This window comes from Ursus maritimus, unplaced genomic scaffold, assembly GCF_017311325.1.
Source record: "Ursus maritimus isolate PB19 unplaced genomic scaffold, ASM1731132v1 scaffold_7, whole genome shotgun sequence".
Classification (NCBI taxonomy): domain Eukaryota; kingdom Metazoa; phylum Chordata; class Mammalia; order Carnivora; family Ursidae; genus Ursus; species Ursus maritimus.
In genome coordinates, this window is record NW_024426885.1 from 67512598 (window position 1) to 67527398 (window position 14801).

General features: G+C 44.3%; 1 protein-coding gene across 7 annotated transcripts in view; it reads right to left on the reverse strand.

Annotated features, from left to right (window-relative positions):
- Positions 1-1139: 1139 nt before the first annotated feature.
- TTC13 (tetratricopeptide repeat domain 13) overlaps positions 1140-14801 on the reverse strand; it is a 77310-nt gene continuing 63648 nt past the window's right edge. For 4 of the 7 annotated variants that reach the window (XM_040624142.1, XM_040624140.1, XM_040624145.1 and 1 more), the window contains 6 exons: positions 9668-9777; positions 7266-7401; positions 5856-5935; positions 3602-3680; positions 3373-3452; positions 1140-1943 (listed from right to left, as the gene is read on the reverse strand). In XM_040624142.1, the coding sequence (XP_040480076.1) occupies positions 1829-1943; positions 3373-3452; positions 3602-3680; positions 5856-5935; positions 7266-7401; positions 9668-9777 (600 nt within the window). In that variant the 3' untranslated portion in view covers positions 1140-1828. The remainder of the gene's footprint in view (positions 1944-3372; positions 3453-3601; positions 3681-5855; positions 5936-7265; positions 7402-9667; positions 9778-14801) is intronic. The other 3 variants (XM_040624144.1, XM_040624141.1, XM_040624146.1) reach the window with 1 other exon arrangement.

The window sequence follows — 14801 nt, forward strand, 5'->3', positions numbered from 1 at the left end:
CTCTGGGGTTTAGATATTTGTCAGATTTTAGAAAAGTCAGGGGTACCTGGCTGGCTCAGTGGGTTAAGCGTCCGACTTGGTTTCGGCTCAGGTCATGATCTCATGGGTCGTTGAGAGAGAGAACTCAGCTCAGGGCATGGAGCTCTGCACTCAGCAGGGAGCCTGCTTGAAGATTCTCTTCTCTGCCCCTCCCCCCACTCACGCACCTGCGCACTCTCTAAAATACATACATAAATCTTAAAAAAAAAAAAGAAAGAAAGAAAAAAGATGGCAGTTGCCATCTTGCTTTGCAATCCTGCACAGCATGTCTGGATGCAGCCCTTTTATGGTTAAGTCATCAGCTAGGTCAGTTTGGTCAAAACAGCACAAAGCTGAGAGCACCAAGAAACGCAACAAATACGTGCAGACTCTGCACCATGCCGTGCTATGTGTTCTCTGAGTCTTGAGAAGAGCCTGCGAACTGAATCTTTGGTCCCGGAGACCACAGTGGGGCAGGGCTGGCCCTGGGCTCGGAGAGGACTGGCTGGAATCAGCACCGGGGCGTCAACAGTTCGGGGTCTCAGGAGCGTCAACCCCCTCCCAGAGTCTCAGCTCCCTCACCTGCAAAATGAAAACAGATGCTTGTCTTCCGGGAGCACAATGCTGGTCTCAGGAGAAAAACCGACCTGTGGGTGTGAAACCTGCTCATAAAATGGGGTGTGCCTGATAACTGGGATCATTATTGCCCTCCCTCAGAGGAGACGAAAACAGGAACACTCGGTGGCTGTCCTGAAGCGTGTCAGTACTCGGGCATGTGTCCGAAGGGCAGGTCATCTCTATCAAACAGCCGTGTTTTAGCAGACAACTGCTCCTGTCCAGTGGTGCTAAACTCCCCACGAGCCCCGACGCCCCTAGACACTGGCCTGCTACTCTTCCGTGAGATTTCAAGACCAAAACTAAATAGCAGAAAGCAGTGAACAGTTCAACTCTTTAACAAACACCGAAGAAAAATGAAAATGATTTGGAAATGGCAATAATTTAATGAACCCATTTTACTCACTGTCATTTACCCTCTCTTGGGGGGAAAAAAAAATCCATCATGTTCTGGAAGTTCTTACACCTGAAAGCAAAACTAGCTCACAAAATAAAAGCATACATAATCCAGTGTCAAAAACTGGTGATTTATAGAAATCACCCCTCGTTTATTTTTTCCAACACAGAGAAAAAAAAAAACATGGTTCAATAATTCAGTGTTTGGGTCACTGGCAAATACTGTCTGCGTCATTCAAAACAAACGTTCGCAGCGGTGAGCGCGGCAGTGAGCTTGGCGGCGCACGGGGACAGCGCACGGGACGGCCCATGAATCTTCCATCGTTCAAACACAAGGGAGAACCCGCTTGTGAAGATTATGTGAGGGAGAAACACAATGCCCTATCACAATATGCATAAAAAGGCCTTGAAAAATCTCCAAATCTTTCAAGGAACGAAAACACTCCCGTTTTGTTGTTGGTTTTGCTCCTTTTAATGATTAATTTTTGGTTTTTGAAGTCAACTTTTTTGCTGTGAGGAAGGAGTTTTAGGACTTTGTAAGTGGAAACCAACAAGGCCGCTGGCCTCTACACACACTTTCCTGCCCCAACATAGAGCTTTTTTTCCCCAAAAAAAACCCTCTTTCATGATTTCTGTTATGGTTCGAAAAGTAAAGAAAATGATTTCAAGTATTCAATTCCTATCAAAAATTGGTATCAAAAGTAATAAAGGACCTAGTTTCTTTATAATTCCATGTTTTAAAAAATAACTTAAGAAGCAAGAGGTCCGGCCCTTTACTCGTATAAATACCACAGCATAACTAGAGTTTCTTAAGACAACGTGGAGAGGAGTCAGTGTTTAGCACCTCGATCATTGATCTTAATGTCGGGAACGTCTCTGACACGGATGGGAGAGTCTTATAAGAAGGTGAAATACTGGAAAAGAAAAACACAAAAAAGGAATATGAAAATTAACACAATTTCACAAAAAAGGCATTATTCCTATTTTAATAGTCTCTTTCCAATGACCCCATATGTATGCTGTCAGACAATTTTACAAAAGCAGGGAGGAGCTGTGACCAGAACGGATGCTTCTATGGCTGGGGACCTGATACCCAGGGGCCCCCATAATGGGCTGCTGGCCAGTTCAGCCAGAATCTTCGGAAAGGAAAATTAAGCTCTGTTGTATGCGTGACTGTTCACACATGTCCCGCTGGGGAACTGCTAGACTTGAATCAGAGACACAGGGTCCCGGCTGGCCCAGCTCCTTATTGGCTACAGCCCTTTCTCCGGCCCCACTGCCCGTATCAGCAGGACCAGGCACAGTCTTCTTAACTCGCAGGGGGACCCTGAGCCCAGGACAAGATCACGCATGCCGGAGGGCGGTGTGAAATGGCACCTGCACAACGGGAGGCAGGTTTTTATTCATTCCTTAAAATATTGTTGGAAGGTTCACATTGTAAAACTACAGAAGAGACAGAAGCAAGATGTTTGACCCCACGGTCATATTATACTAAAGCACGTGTGAGCCAGTAATCCTGAAACGGGAATACACTGGAGCAATGAGCGACTGTTAGAAGCGATTGTTACAAAGCTAGTAACGTACTTACACCTTGAACAAGACTGCACTACAGACATGAATTTCTCTGTTTTAAACAGAGCGCAAATTACCCAGCAATTTTTAGAGCGGCTGCTGTGTCCAACAGATGGGAAAGGCAAAATTGGAGGGGGTATGATGGAGAAAACATGGAGAAGGTGCAAGAATAAAGAAGGTCAGTGACATGTGCTTGTTCTTTCTTAACTATTAACGCATCTATGGGTTTAATTTCATCCCAAATTTCCTGGAAACAAGAGCCAGGAAAGATCAGGGTGTGCTGGACTCGTGATGGCAGCCACAGGGGATGATGTCTGGTTAGTGTTTACAGACTCACATGCACTCCTCGCCTACGTTACTGTGAAGTGCCACCTTCTCAAAAATCTACTGTGCAGTAAAAGTGTGCTCCCACTCGGGGCACATCTGAAATGGGCACAGCTCACAGTTTTCAAGTTCCTTCCTGAATACTGAACCTAAGAGTTTGGGATAAAGGGTAAATTAGCCAAGAGAGATGAATGCCTGATTACACAAAGAGGACATGTATCACTTTGCTTTTTATTCATTACTTATTTTTATCTGTAGACTCACACGTTCAGGGGTCCTACACGACAGAACACCTTGGCTTCAGAAAAGGGATTACATCCCTTGCAGAGTAAGAATTCAGGAAAGGGAGCGTACTCCCAGTATCACACAGCTAGCTCCAAAGGGAGCAGGAGGTCCGCTCCTCCTGCATAGCTAACAGCCCTCTGCTGACCGCCACCAAGTAGTTACCTTTTTAGGTTCATCCAGCTTTTGGCTATTTTGCTAAAGGCCTCTGAACCAGGGGCTGTCATAGCTTCAAAGTCAACTAACTGAAAAAGAAAGAAATTTAGGAATGTAATTAATATGGAAGAGAGAGGCTCACTTTGAGATCTGTTGAACTTCTGGATCTTAACACAAAAATCCGAGGGCTGGGATTTAAACACACAGCCAACCATCTGCCCTTCCAGCTTCAACATACCTTCCCTTTGGGGATTTTTCCTGCTACTTCCTTTCCACTTGCCATCAATGCTCCCACGATCACGGAGTAAGCTATTACACTACGTAAATAAAGAACAATTACCAGTCAGTCCTGGTTTCCAAACAGGGATCACATGAAAAGCTCACTATGGACTTTCTATCGCAAAAGATGAAATTTTATTTAAGAATTCTTTAGAAATTAAACTAAAAAATATTTTCACGTCTTAAAAATATTTACTAATTTACTAATAAAAATATTTAGATTCACTATTTTAAGGGTAAATGTGACCCAGAATATTCTTATTCTGAGGAAAAAAGGTGTTTCTTTTAATTAGGAGTTTTCTTCCCACCTGGTTTTTCTATTCTTATGAAATAATGAATTAGAAGATGTGTCTGCTTCTATTTCTAGCAACTTCACAAGGCCTGGCTTTTAAAATGCATGTATACGATACACTTTGTAATGCAAACATATTAATCTTATTGTTTAAGCATTAAAAACTTTAGCCCCCAAAGAAGAAAAGCAGAACATATTCTCAGAAGGTGCCAACAGACTGGTTTGAAAGCTGATGTGTTCTATAAATTCCTTTCCTGGCATATAACAGACTCACTCCTGCTTCTGACATATCTATTACACACGGGCCACGTGTGCCCCGTGCAAGGCACTCTGAGTGAAGATAACCAGAACGAGGCTCTCGCCTCTGAGAGCAAGCAGGCTGACCACGGAGGCAGACAGCATGCACGTTGTGGAGAAAGCCTGCAGGTGCAATGAGTCAAGCCCGGGGCTGGAGGGGGTGGTGAGCCCATGGGGAAGACCCCGCGGAGGCCAAGGGCATGCCTGACGCATCTTCAGGGCCCAGGCAGGGCATGGGGGGCAGAGGTGAAGGAAGGGAAATGGCTGGCACAGAAGGAGAGCCTGTGTGGACACGAAGGTGTGAGGAAAGGCAGGGAGGTGCAGTGGAGGGGCAACGGGAGGACCTTCGAGAAGGTCCACAGGGTAGTAAAAGAGCAGATAAAGGAGAGCGGTGATGAAGCCAAGAGAGACCAGGACAGGACACAGACAGGCACTGTGCCCGGTGCCCCCGAGCTGGTACCTGAGCCACCAGGTATAAAGAACTGGGGCAGAGATGCTGAGTCTCTACACTGTACGCCCGAAGCCAGTGTAACATTGTATGTTAACTATACGGGAATTTAAAAAAAAAAAAAAAAGAACTGAGGCAGAGAGGGGAAGGAGAAAAGCCTGGAAGCAGGGAGAGGAGTCAGAAAGGCACGGGGTGACGAGGGTCTGAACTACGGCGGTAGCTCTGAGCACAACAGAGGACAGAACCAACAGGATCAGGGACTGAACAGATACAGCTCCGAGGGAAAGAGTGCAGGTGACGAGAGCTGCACTTCCTTCCCGTGTCACCTCCTTCCTGTGTCACCAGGAGTCAACACAGCTGCTGTGAGGACAAAGGGGAAAATGCTGGGTATACCCACGGCGCCCGCATATGTGCTTGACTGAAGGGGGCACGCGGAGAGCATAAGCACATCACACATTCCGTGCCCGCTAGTACCAGTCATGCTGATACTACAGTATTTATGCTCCTAGCTTGTTTCCATGCCTTTGTAATATCACAACATCTACTGCCACATTTAGGAGAGTTTTACTTTTTAAGTGTTAAAGACAAGAACATTCAAGTAAATTGTTTTAGCTCAAACATCTTAAATTCAAATTCCGTGATCTACTGCACATCGTGCCGGCTAACAGAGAACAGACAGAAAGCCTGGTTTTAATGACACCTAAAAAGCTCCTGATGGATTCGTAAGCAGCAGGAATTGATTCACAATCGTACAAGTAGTACAGAGTAGCTGGTGACTCCAAAGTATAAACCATTAGGACTGGAGGTAGAGTGATGGACAAAAACTGGGGGAAAGGGGAGAAGAGGGCAGGGTAACAGCCTGGGCAAATATCAGAAGTTAAAATACAGTGAGTGCATTGCATGCACATAGTAGGCCTTCAAGACATTTGTGTTGTCGAGTGAATGGATCCCCAGCCTGTAAAACGTAAGCACACTATCTTAGAACAATCCTTCATAATTCTTTTGATGGTGTGGTAGGTCAAGGACATAATTTCTGGGTGGATTTTGAAAAAAACCAAAGGGGATTTCTTGCGATTGCTTGGGGTACTTTTGTACCCACAGCCACAGCAAGTAATGCAAGCAAAAAAGAACATGTGCTTCAATGTAAAAACTTTCAAATTATAGGCTATCACTCACCTGGATCCTCGAGAGAGTGGCATTAAATTATAAAAGTAATAAACTAAGGATAAGATTAAGTTGCAAACAGCATCAGCCTCCTAGAAAAAAAAAAAGACACATGCTCATGAATTTAAATTCTAGATTATAAACTAGTTTTTTACAAGGTGACAAGACATAAGAATCATTTACTACGGAAACCTACTTTCACATTCTTGAATATTTTATACTCTGCACTACCATTTTTTCCTAACGAAAGGGTATATAGACAGTTCGGTTTAGAGCAGTATTTTCCGAGCTGTTTCTAAGACTGAAACCTTTTTAGGGCACCTGGGTGGATTAGTCAGTTAAGCAACCAACTCTTGGTTTCAGCTCAGGTCTTGATCTCAGGGTCGTGGGATCGAGCCCCGAGTCGGGCTCCGCGCTCACCGGGAAGTCTGCTGGGGATTCTCCCTCTCCCTCTCCCTCTGCTCCTCCTTCCCCTCCCTCTCTCTCTCAAATAAATAAATAAATCTTTTTAAAAAAACACCTGAAACCTTTTCTGATAAACATAAAAATCTCAGCCTCCTTTAACATTACTTGCAATGTCAACATATATATTAAGATTAAAATAAAACAAAGTAATTATTAAAACTGAATATGGTTTCCCAAGATTCTGATGAGCACACCCTCTGCACTGAGATTTAGGTGATAAATACACTTAATTCTGTAAAAACCTGGAATGCTTAATTATAGGTATGAACTGATTAGATGCAAGAGAAATGAAGCAACTTCCTAGGGGCCACGGCATCCACTCCAGAAGCCGATGAGTGCCTGTGATACTCCCAGCACAGCAGCAGCTGCTGCTACGAAGGTGACAGGCCAGATCCTGCCTCCGAGGAGCTCCCTCAAGTCAGGGCGGGACACGGAGGGAAGAGCCACAGACCAGGAAAGGCCCACCGAGAGCCCCACAGGCCACTGTCACTATGGACCAACTATGGACAGAGCCCAGACTTACCATATAACACAGTAACTGTGTACATGGATCATGTCCCTTCCTCAATTACTATTCTTATTAAATATGGGAATTGGGGGCACCACGTGGGTGGCTCAGTTGGTAAAGCATCTGCCTTCGGCTCAGGCCATGATCTCAGGGTCCTGGGATCGAGCCCCGTGTCAGGCTCTCTGCTCAGCGGGGAGTCTGCTTCTTATACTCTCCCTCTGTGCGTGCGCGCTCTCTCTCTCTCTCTCTCATATAAATAAAATCTTAAATAAATAAATAAATAAAGGAATTGTTTCTATAAGAATTTTTAAAAGAAGTCTTTATAGGTCATCAGTGAAAGCCGATCTCAAGCATAAGTTGCATAATACCCGTGAGCAGGTAGAGGCTTTGAAAAGGTTGCAGGAGAATCCTAGGAAGCACGGATAAAATGGAAAAACACAAAAACCTACCCCAAATTCTGATGAAAGAATCAGTATTTTTCCTTTTGCTGTGAGGTCTTTATAAAGTGCGTCTATCTCAGCATGATAGAATTGTGTTCTTTCTTCTGTGGTTTGCGTTTCCACAGAAAACAGTATGTTGCCAACCCTAAAAATACAACAATGTGTGTCAGAGGCATGTATTATACAATTCAAAGAGCCAAACACGGGGAGTGAAAAGAAGGAAGGAACTGGTATGCTGATGTGGCACAAGACATATCTGAGAACGTATCCCACCTGTCCCACCTAACTACACACACAGGAAGGCATGTTCCGTACATAGGCACATTTTCCATAAAACACGGTATTTTGTTCCGTCTAACCATACGTACGTATTATAGGAGCTTAAGCTACTACAGAAGGAAACAACTACACATAGGCAAGAATGAATGCATCATAAAGACTTTCTCAGACAGCCTCCCTATTATGATTGAAGATCGGGAGCCAGAACTGTGTGCAGAAGTTCACGGACTCTACTGCGTTTTTTTTTAAAACTCCTGCTGCACGCTTAGCTCCATGACAGGCTCTATGGAGGAGATAAATCTGATGCAACAGGCATGTATTATATAAATAAATAGTTCTTAGATCCTAGAAAGAGGAACATGGCGCAGCTGCTGCATTTATGAGGAAGGAGGGCGAACCGAGGCCATGAATTAGAAGACCATGTGCAGGGCGAACAGATAGCGAGTCAGGGTTCAAAAGCAGGAGATCAGGTCTCATCTGGAAGACATGGAAGACAACAGGAAATGCTTCACGGGGGAAGGGGCCTGAATGTGAAAATCAGGAGTGAGAGGCTCAGAAGCAGGAGGTGGGAGGTGATCTCAGGGAACGAGCAGTCCAGCTGAGTTAGCAGGCCAAGCCCTGGCAGGAAAAGTTTAGGCAAGAAGGAAATGTTTTGGGAGGCCACATTATGAAAGGCCTGGAGTGCCTGGCAGGGGAGCTGGTCCTGGTATCTACGGGCAGTGGAGGGGATGGAGTGGGGAGTGGTTTAACACCCAGTGGAATGGGGCCTTGGGGACACTGACAAAGCACTGTAAGCCACCAGGACACCAGGTACAGAGACACCAGAGTCTACTCGAGGGGTTAGAGCCCAGAGCAAGAGGTAACGAATACGGTGACACAATGGAGGAAAGAAACCACGTTTCAGGGGGAAGGAACTTTCCGTACTCTCTCACACGGTCAGTCCCTTTCTGCCTGGAGATTTCATCTGAGGACATCTCTATCTCACAAGTGGGTGGGAAGGCAAGGGAGTCATTTTTACATTAATAGCAAACCCTGGAATTCCTTCTGGGGAGGGAGTGTGATATTTGTTGGGAAAAATACTTTAATAAATGGTCTGGGGTAGATTGAGACCTCAAGGATATGGAAAGTTCACAAAATCTGGAAGTTGCTAAGCAGGTGCTTCCTCATGGAGGTCTGTGTGGGTTTTGACAGAGAATATGACAGAGACGCCCCTGTGGTTTGAGAGTAAAGCATATGAGAAAGCTGGAGCCCAAGAGGCGGAGGGGTTGAGAGAAGGCAAGTCATAGCCCTACTGCGGAGCTGGCAGAAACCAAGCCGGAAGTCCCGATGCAGAAATCATGGCGCCTTGCAGGCGAGCAACTGAGGAATGCGTGCTGTGGGGGAGGGCAGCACATGGGGGAGGGGCAAGGTTATCCACCCAAAATTCAAGGGGTATGGAGGCTCCTAGATGAAGCTTGGGCTTCAAAGGTAAATAAGTCTGGTTAATAAAAACAGTCACTGTGAAAAATGAGAAATACTCTACATGGTCGATAACAAAATATTAGGAGAAACTCTACAACGTCCATAAAATGGAATACTATGCAAGCATTACAAATGCTCACAAATACATGAAAAAATGTTCATGATCAAGTAATGGTAAGATACGAAAGAGGCAGGCTCTAACTGTGTGGAGTATAATCTCTGTTTTTAAAGAAAACAACTCATTGATTTTATTTTTTATCTTTGCTTATCTGTGTATTCTAAATTTTCCATAATAAGACTGCACTGCTCTCATCATATATTAAAACCTGTATTTAAAACTCTTACGATGGCCTTCAATCTGCCAATCTCTCATCTTTTTTCATTTTATTACTAAAAGTGTTGCCCACAAGGAATTTTAAGAACCCAGAAGAATGCTTTCCATATGAGATATTATACTTAATATCTAAAAAGCTATTAGATCCAGCAGTCAGAAAATGTATCTGCTGGCATAATATTCTAAAAAGTCATGTCAACAAAATAACTGGTTATAGCTACACACTGGACCTTGACAATTTTCATTTCAGGATAAAGCAAAAGCCGGTACGTCTAAACTTCTGCGGCATTATCAGACAGAGCCCGCCTTGACACTCACACTTAGGAAGCATACATACTTGTCTCCTGTAATTGTGATCGTGAATCCATCATATTCCTTCCCTTGATCTTTGAGGCTGGGAACTTTTGTGTTCACCGTGAACCCATCCTTTGTTTTAGTATTAAACTGCTTTCAGGGAAAAAAAACTCACATTACTCGTGTGTAATTCACTGTAAACCCCCAAGCGCTCTTCTGTAGCACTGACCCCGCCTTCCACGTTTCTAAGAAGGGTCACAGAGTTCCTGATGCAAGAGGCCATGACCGTGCACACCTCTACCGTGACCAGGGACGCCTCTGCCCTTCCCCAGGCCCATGCGGCACCCCCCAGGGCCCCCACCAGAGGCCAGCAGAGAGCCTCTGCCACAGGTTCCCTTAGACATCGGGGGTGCGGCTCCCTTCTAAGAGCGCCCTTTGGGTTTTTCTCATGTTCATCTTAATTGGCAGCAGCTTGGATTCTCAGCAGAACGGCTGTACCCCGAATCCTGTAACTCAAAACACCTTGTGCTCCTGCTCGTGCTCCTTCAAGGCAGTCTGATTTGTTCTGAAAAGTACTCAGAATTGCTATTTGTAACCTGGAGAATTTCATACACACACACACACTCACTCTCTCTCTCTCTCTCTCTCTCCCTCCCCAACTCTGCAGAGCACAGAAAAGTATATTAAAGGAATGACAGAGCCAAGAATGGCCTTTGGGGTGACAAGTCTGAAGGTAGTTTCAGATGCCAGCTTTTTGTTTAAAATATTTCAGACAAAACAAAATATTTCAGATTCTGTCATTACACCAGAAGAAATCCTTCCCAGACTGTTATTTAGTGTTGCCAACTTTTTTTGAAGGGCTGATAAGACTTGAATAAGAGAACCAAGGATAAAATAAGAGGAGGCTGTGCTTCATGTCAGCCACTACTAGGGGAAAGGTTGTCTAAAACCAGTAAGACCCAGCAGGTGGTCACGAACGGTGCAGAGAAGAACCGGGGATGAACAGACATGAGGCACCAGTGATCAGAGCCAGCACTGGGACCTGGAAGAGGAATATCTCCCAGGGAGAAGGGGCTTCTAGAGGAAGCCACGTGTTAACCCTAAACGCCAATTCTCATCTGATGCTCACAATGAACCAGTAAGACAGGGCGTGGTCTCCATCTTACAGAGGAGACCAGCTGGGAGGGCAGGTCCTGCCCAAGTTACTGAGCAGGGAGTGGCAGCGTGGGAACGTGGACCCAGGCCTTCATGACCTCCAGCCACATTATTTGCCAATAAGCTTCCTCAAGAGGAGCTGAGGTATACGGTTGACCTTGAACAATATGAGGGATAGCTGACCCCCCACTTGCAGTCAAAAACCTGGGTATAACTTTTGACTCCCCCAAAACTTAACTGCTAATAGTCTACTGCCGACTAGAAGCCTTACTGATAACATAAAAGGTTGATGAATATATATTTTGTATGTTGTATGTATTTTTTTTAATTTTATGTTAGTCACCATACAGTACTTCATTAGTTTTTGATGTATGTTCTATGATTGTTTGCATATAATACCCAGTGCTCATTGCAATACGTGCCCTCCTTAAATCCATCACCGGGCTACCCCCTCCCCTCTGAAACCCTCAGTTTGTTTCGTGGAGTCCATAGTCTCTCATGGTTCGTCTCCCCCTCCGATTTCCGCCCCCTTCATTTTCCCCTTCCTTTTCCTAATGTCCTCCCCGCTATTCCTTATGCTCCACATATGAGTGAAGCCATATGATAATTGTCTTTCTCTGCTTGACTTATTTCACTTAGCATAATCTCCTCCAGTCCCGTCCATGTTGATGCAAATGTTGGGTAATCATCCTTCCTGATGGCTGAGTAATACTCCAATGTATATATGGACCACATCTTGTATGTATTCTATACTGTATTCTTACAATACAGTAAGCTAGAGAAAAGAAAAGGTTATTAAGAAATCACAAAGAAGATACATTTACAGGACTGTGCTGTATTATTGAAAAGAATCCACATATAAGGACCCACACAGCTCAAACCCATGTTGTTCAAGGGTCAGCTGTATTTTAACGCGGTTTTTCACCGGAAGAATATTTCAGTGGAAGCTATTGTGGCATCACATTGCACCAAACACTTTAAAACCAAAGGTATTTTTATACTTCTACATGTGCCTGAAAAAATATGAAGATGCCCACAGTCCCGGGTGCAAGCTAGGCATCCAGCGCTGCCAGGGAACGGTCACTTCCACACTGTAGCTGGACACGCAGGGACCCTGTACCCACTAGGCTTTTCTTTTTAAACTAAGACATACATAAGACGTTAAAATCCCCCTCAGTTGAGGGGCGCCTAGGTGGCTCAGTCAGTTAAGCAACCGCCTTCAGCTCAGGTCATGATGCCAGGGTCCTGAGATCAAGCCCCATGTCAGACTCCCTGCTCAGCAGGGAGCCTGCTTCTCCCTCTCCTTCTGCCGTTTCTCCTGCTCTCTATCAAATAAATAAATACAATCTTTAACCAAAAAAAATCCCCCTCAGTTGATGTGGCCTTCTACCCAACAGATAAATGTAATGCCTAAAATACCAACAAGAAAGAAGAACATTAAAAACTGAGACATGTCAGTTTTCTTTCCGTAGGTCCCTCCCAAGGACCCTCTGTGGAGCGGTTCTGCCCTCTGGGGGGCATCTGGGGAATTTATGGGAGAGTTAGTTTGGCGGCCACAGGGACATGGGGTGGGGAGTGGCGGGGAGGGCTACCACTGGAACTTAGCAGGTGGGGCCAAGAACACTAGATGTCCCACAGTGCAGGGGACAGTCACACATGATGGATGACTGACTGCCAGTGCCCCACTGGGGTTCCATGTCCATGGAACCTGTTTATAATCTAATAATCACCTGGGCCTCAAATCAGACTCCATTTCACACTTAGACACTAAATATTTTACATGGTTTGGTTTTTTTTTTTAAAGTTATTAATTTATTTAAGTAATCTCCACACGCAATGTGGGACTTGAACTACACAGTTTAAATACACACTGAATTTTCCATGAATGCAAATAGCGTCCAGTTGAGGGAAGAGGGTTAGGCGTTAATATGGAAGGTTACCATTTCAAAAAACCCTGTCGCCACCAACACTGTAGCTCATGATTCATAAGTCAGCAAGTAATGCCCAGACACGGGGGTGCATTTGCAGCTGTCGGGTTCAACACCACTTTCTGCGCAGGTGTGAACAACCAGCTCCTTCATTACGGCTTCTCATGAAGATAAGCCTGAATGCTGACATCCTGAACTACACACATGCCTATCTATCACAGACGGTTTCCCTGGCAGACCTCCTTTATGGCAAGATGGTGACGTTCTAAAGAACTTTTTGAGTAGGTGTGATATATTTTCTGTGAATTTGAGTATAGGAAAGGAGGTATCAAACACGGTTACTGAGTTAATACCAAGGTGGCTTTGAGAAGGTTGAGAACCACTGCATTCATTCATCAGACACTCGCAATAAGCCCCTGAGGTGAGGTCTGGCCAGAGTCATTGCTCCCAGCAGACAGGAGCCTGGGATCTAGACCGTGGAAGAGGTTCCCCCAAGCCCAGTGAGGCACAGAGCACTAGCTCACTGCTTTGTTCACAACGTGATGGTCCCTGGTTATTCCTTAGAAATAGACAAGCTCTGGTCCTACCCATTTCTTAAATTTTATTTGACGTAATCAAATCTTTCTACCATAGCTACAAGAACACTGATTCAACTTTTACATTAAAGTTCAAGACATTAATTGGAAAAAATAAAATCCACCTGCTGTTGGCAAATTTTTGAGTAGTTATATTCCCGGGCAGAGAAGAGGTTCATAAAATTATAATTTCTTAATGATTTATACTTTTAAACAATAAAATTTCTGTCCCCTGAGGTCTCCTTCATCTTGAATTACACTGCTTTTGATGTTAACATGTTAACATTTCCTTCCATTACCATTTGCCTGGTACACCTTTCTTCCTTCCCCTTTTTAAACGTTCTCTTATTATGCGTGTCTCCCATAAACAGCACATAGCTGGACTTTAAAACACCAATCTGAAATCCTCCATCTTTCACTGAGGGATCAATTCTAATGCCACGCTGACTTCTGACTGCCAGTACATCCATTTCTTACCGACCCTACTTTTTTCCCCTTCTCTTTTTGGGTCAGTCAGTGATTATATTCTCTCACTGAAAAAACACATACCTTAGTAACAGTTTTACTTCCTTTCTCTACTTTCTTCAACCTCTAATGTTGACATTAGCTAGTACTTTAATTTCAGACGTGTATATTGTTTAACATCAGGCATTAACAATTCATTTCAGTGCCTTATTCACCATGATTTCTTATATTTCATGTTTTCTTCTTTCTTGGGGTTATTTTGTGAGAGTACATATGTCCTTCAATCATTCTGACAATCTGAAAATCTAGGCTTGATGAGGTTCCTAAATGACTATGTTTGAAACAGTTTTTATTTGACCCTCACACCTGAACACTGGTACAGTGGGTTCAAATACATTTCCCTTAGTTGTCTTCTAGAATCCACTATTGCTGGAGGGAAGTCAGGCATCCATAGAATTCTCCTTCCTTAGTATTTGGTTTTTATTCTGGAAGCTTGAAGACATTCTTTTTATTTGTTGTGTGTGTTAAAATATACATCATATAAATTTGCCACTTTAACCATTTGTGAACGTATAGTTTGATGGCGTTAAGTACATTCACACTCTTCGCAACCATCACCACTGTCCATCCACAGAACTTCCCAAATACAAACTCTGTCCTCATTAAACACTGACTCCCCACTCTCCCTCCCCCAACCGCTGGCAGCCACCATTCTACCTGCTGTCTCTATGAATTTGACTCCTCTCGACACCTCATAGGAGTGGAATCACAGGCTATTTGTCCTTTTGTGACTGCCTTGTTTTTTGTAGCATAATGTCCTCAAGCTTCATCCATGTTGGAGCCTGGGTCACAATTTCCTTCCTTCTCAAAGGCTGAATAATATTCCATCGTATGGCTAGAAGACATATGATTTAGCCAGTCATCGCTCAAGGGACACTTGAGCTGCTCCCATCCCTTGGCGCCTGTGAACAATGCTGCCATGAACATGGGTGTACAAGTATCTGTTCAAGTTGCTGCTTCCAATTCCTTCGAGCATACACCTGGAGGTGGAGTT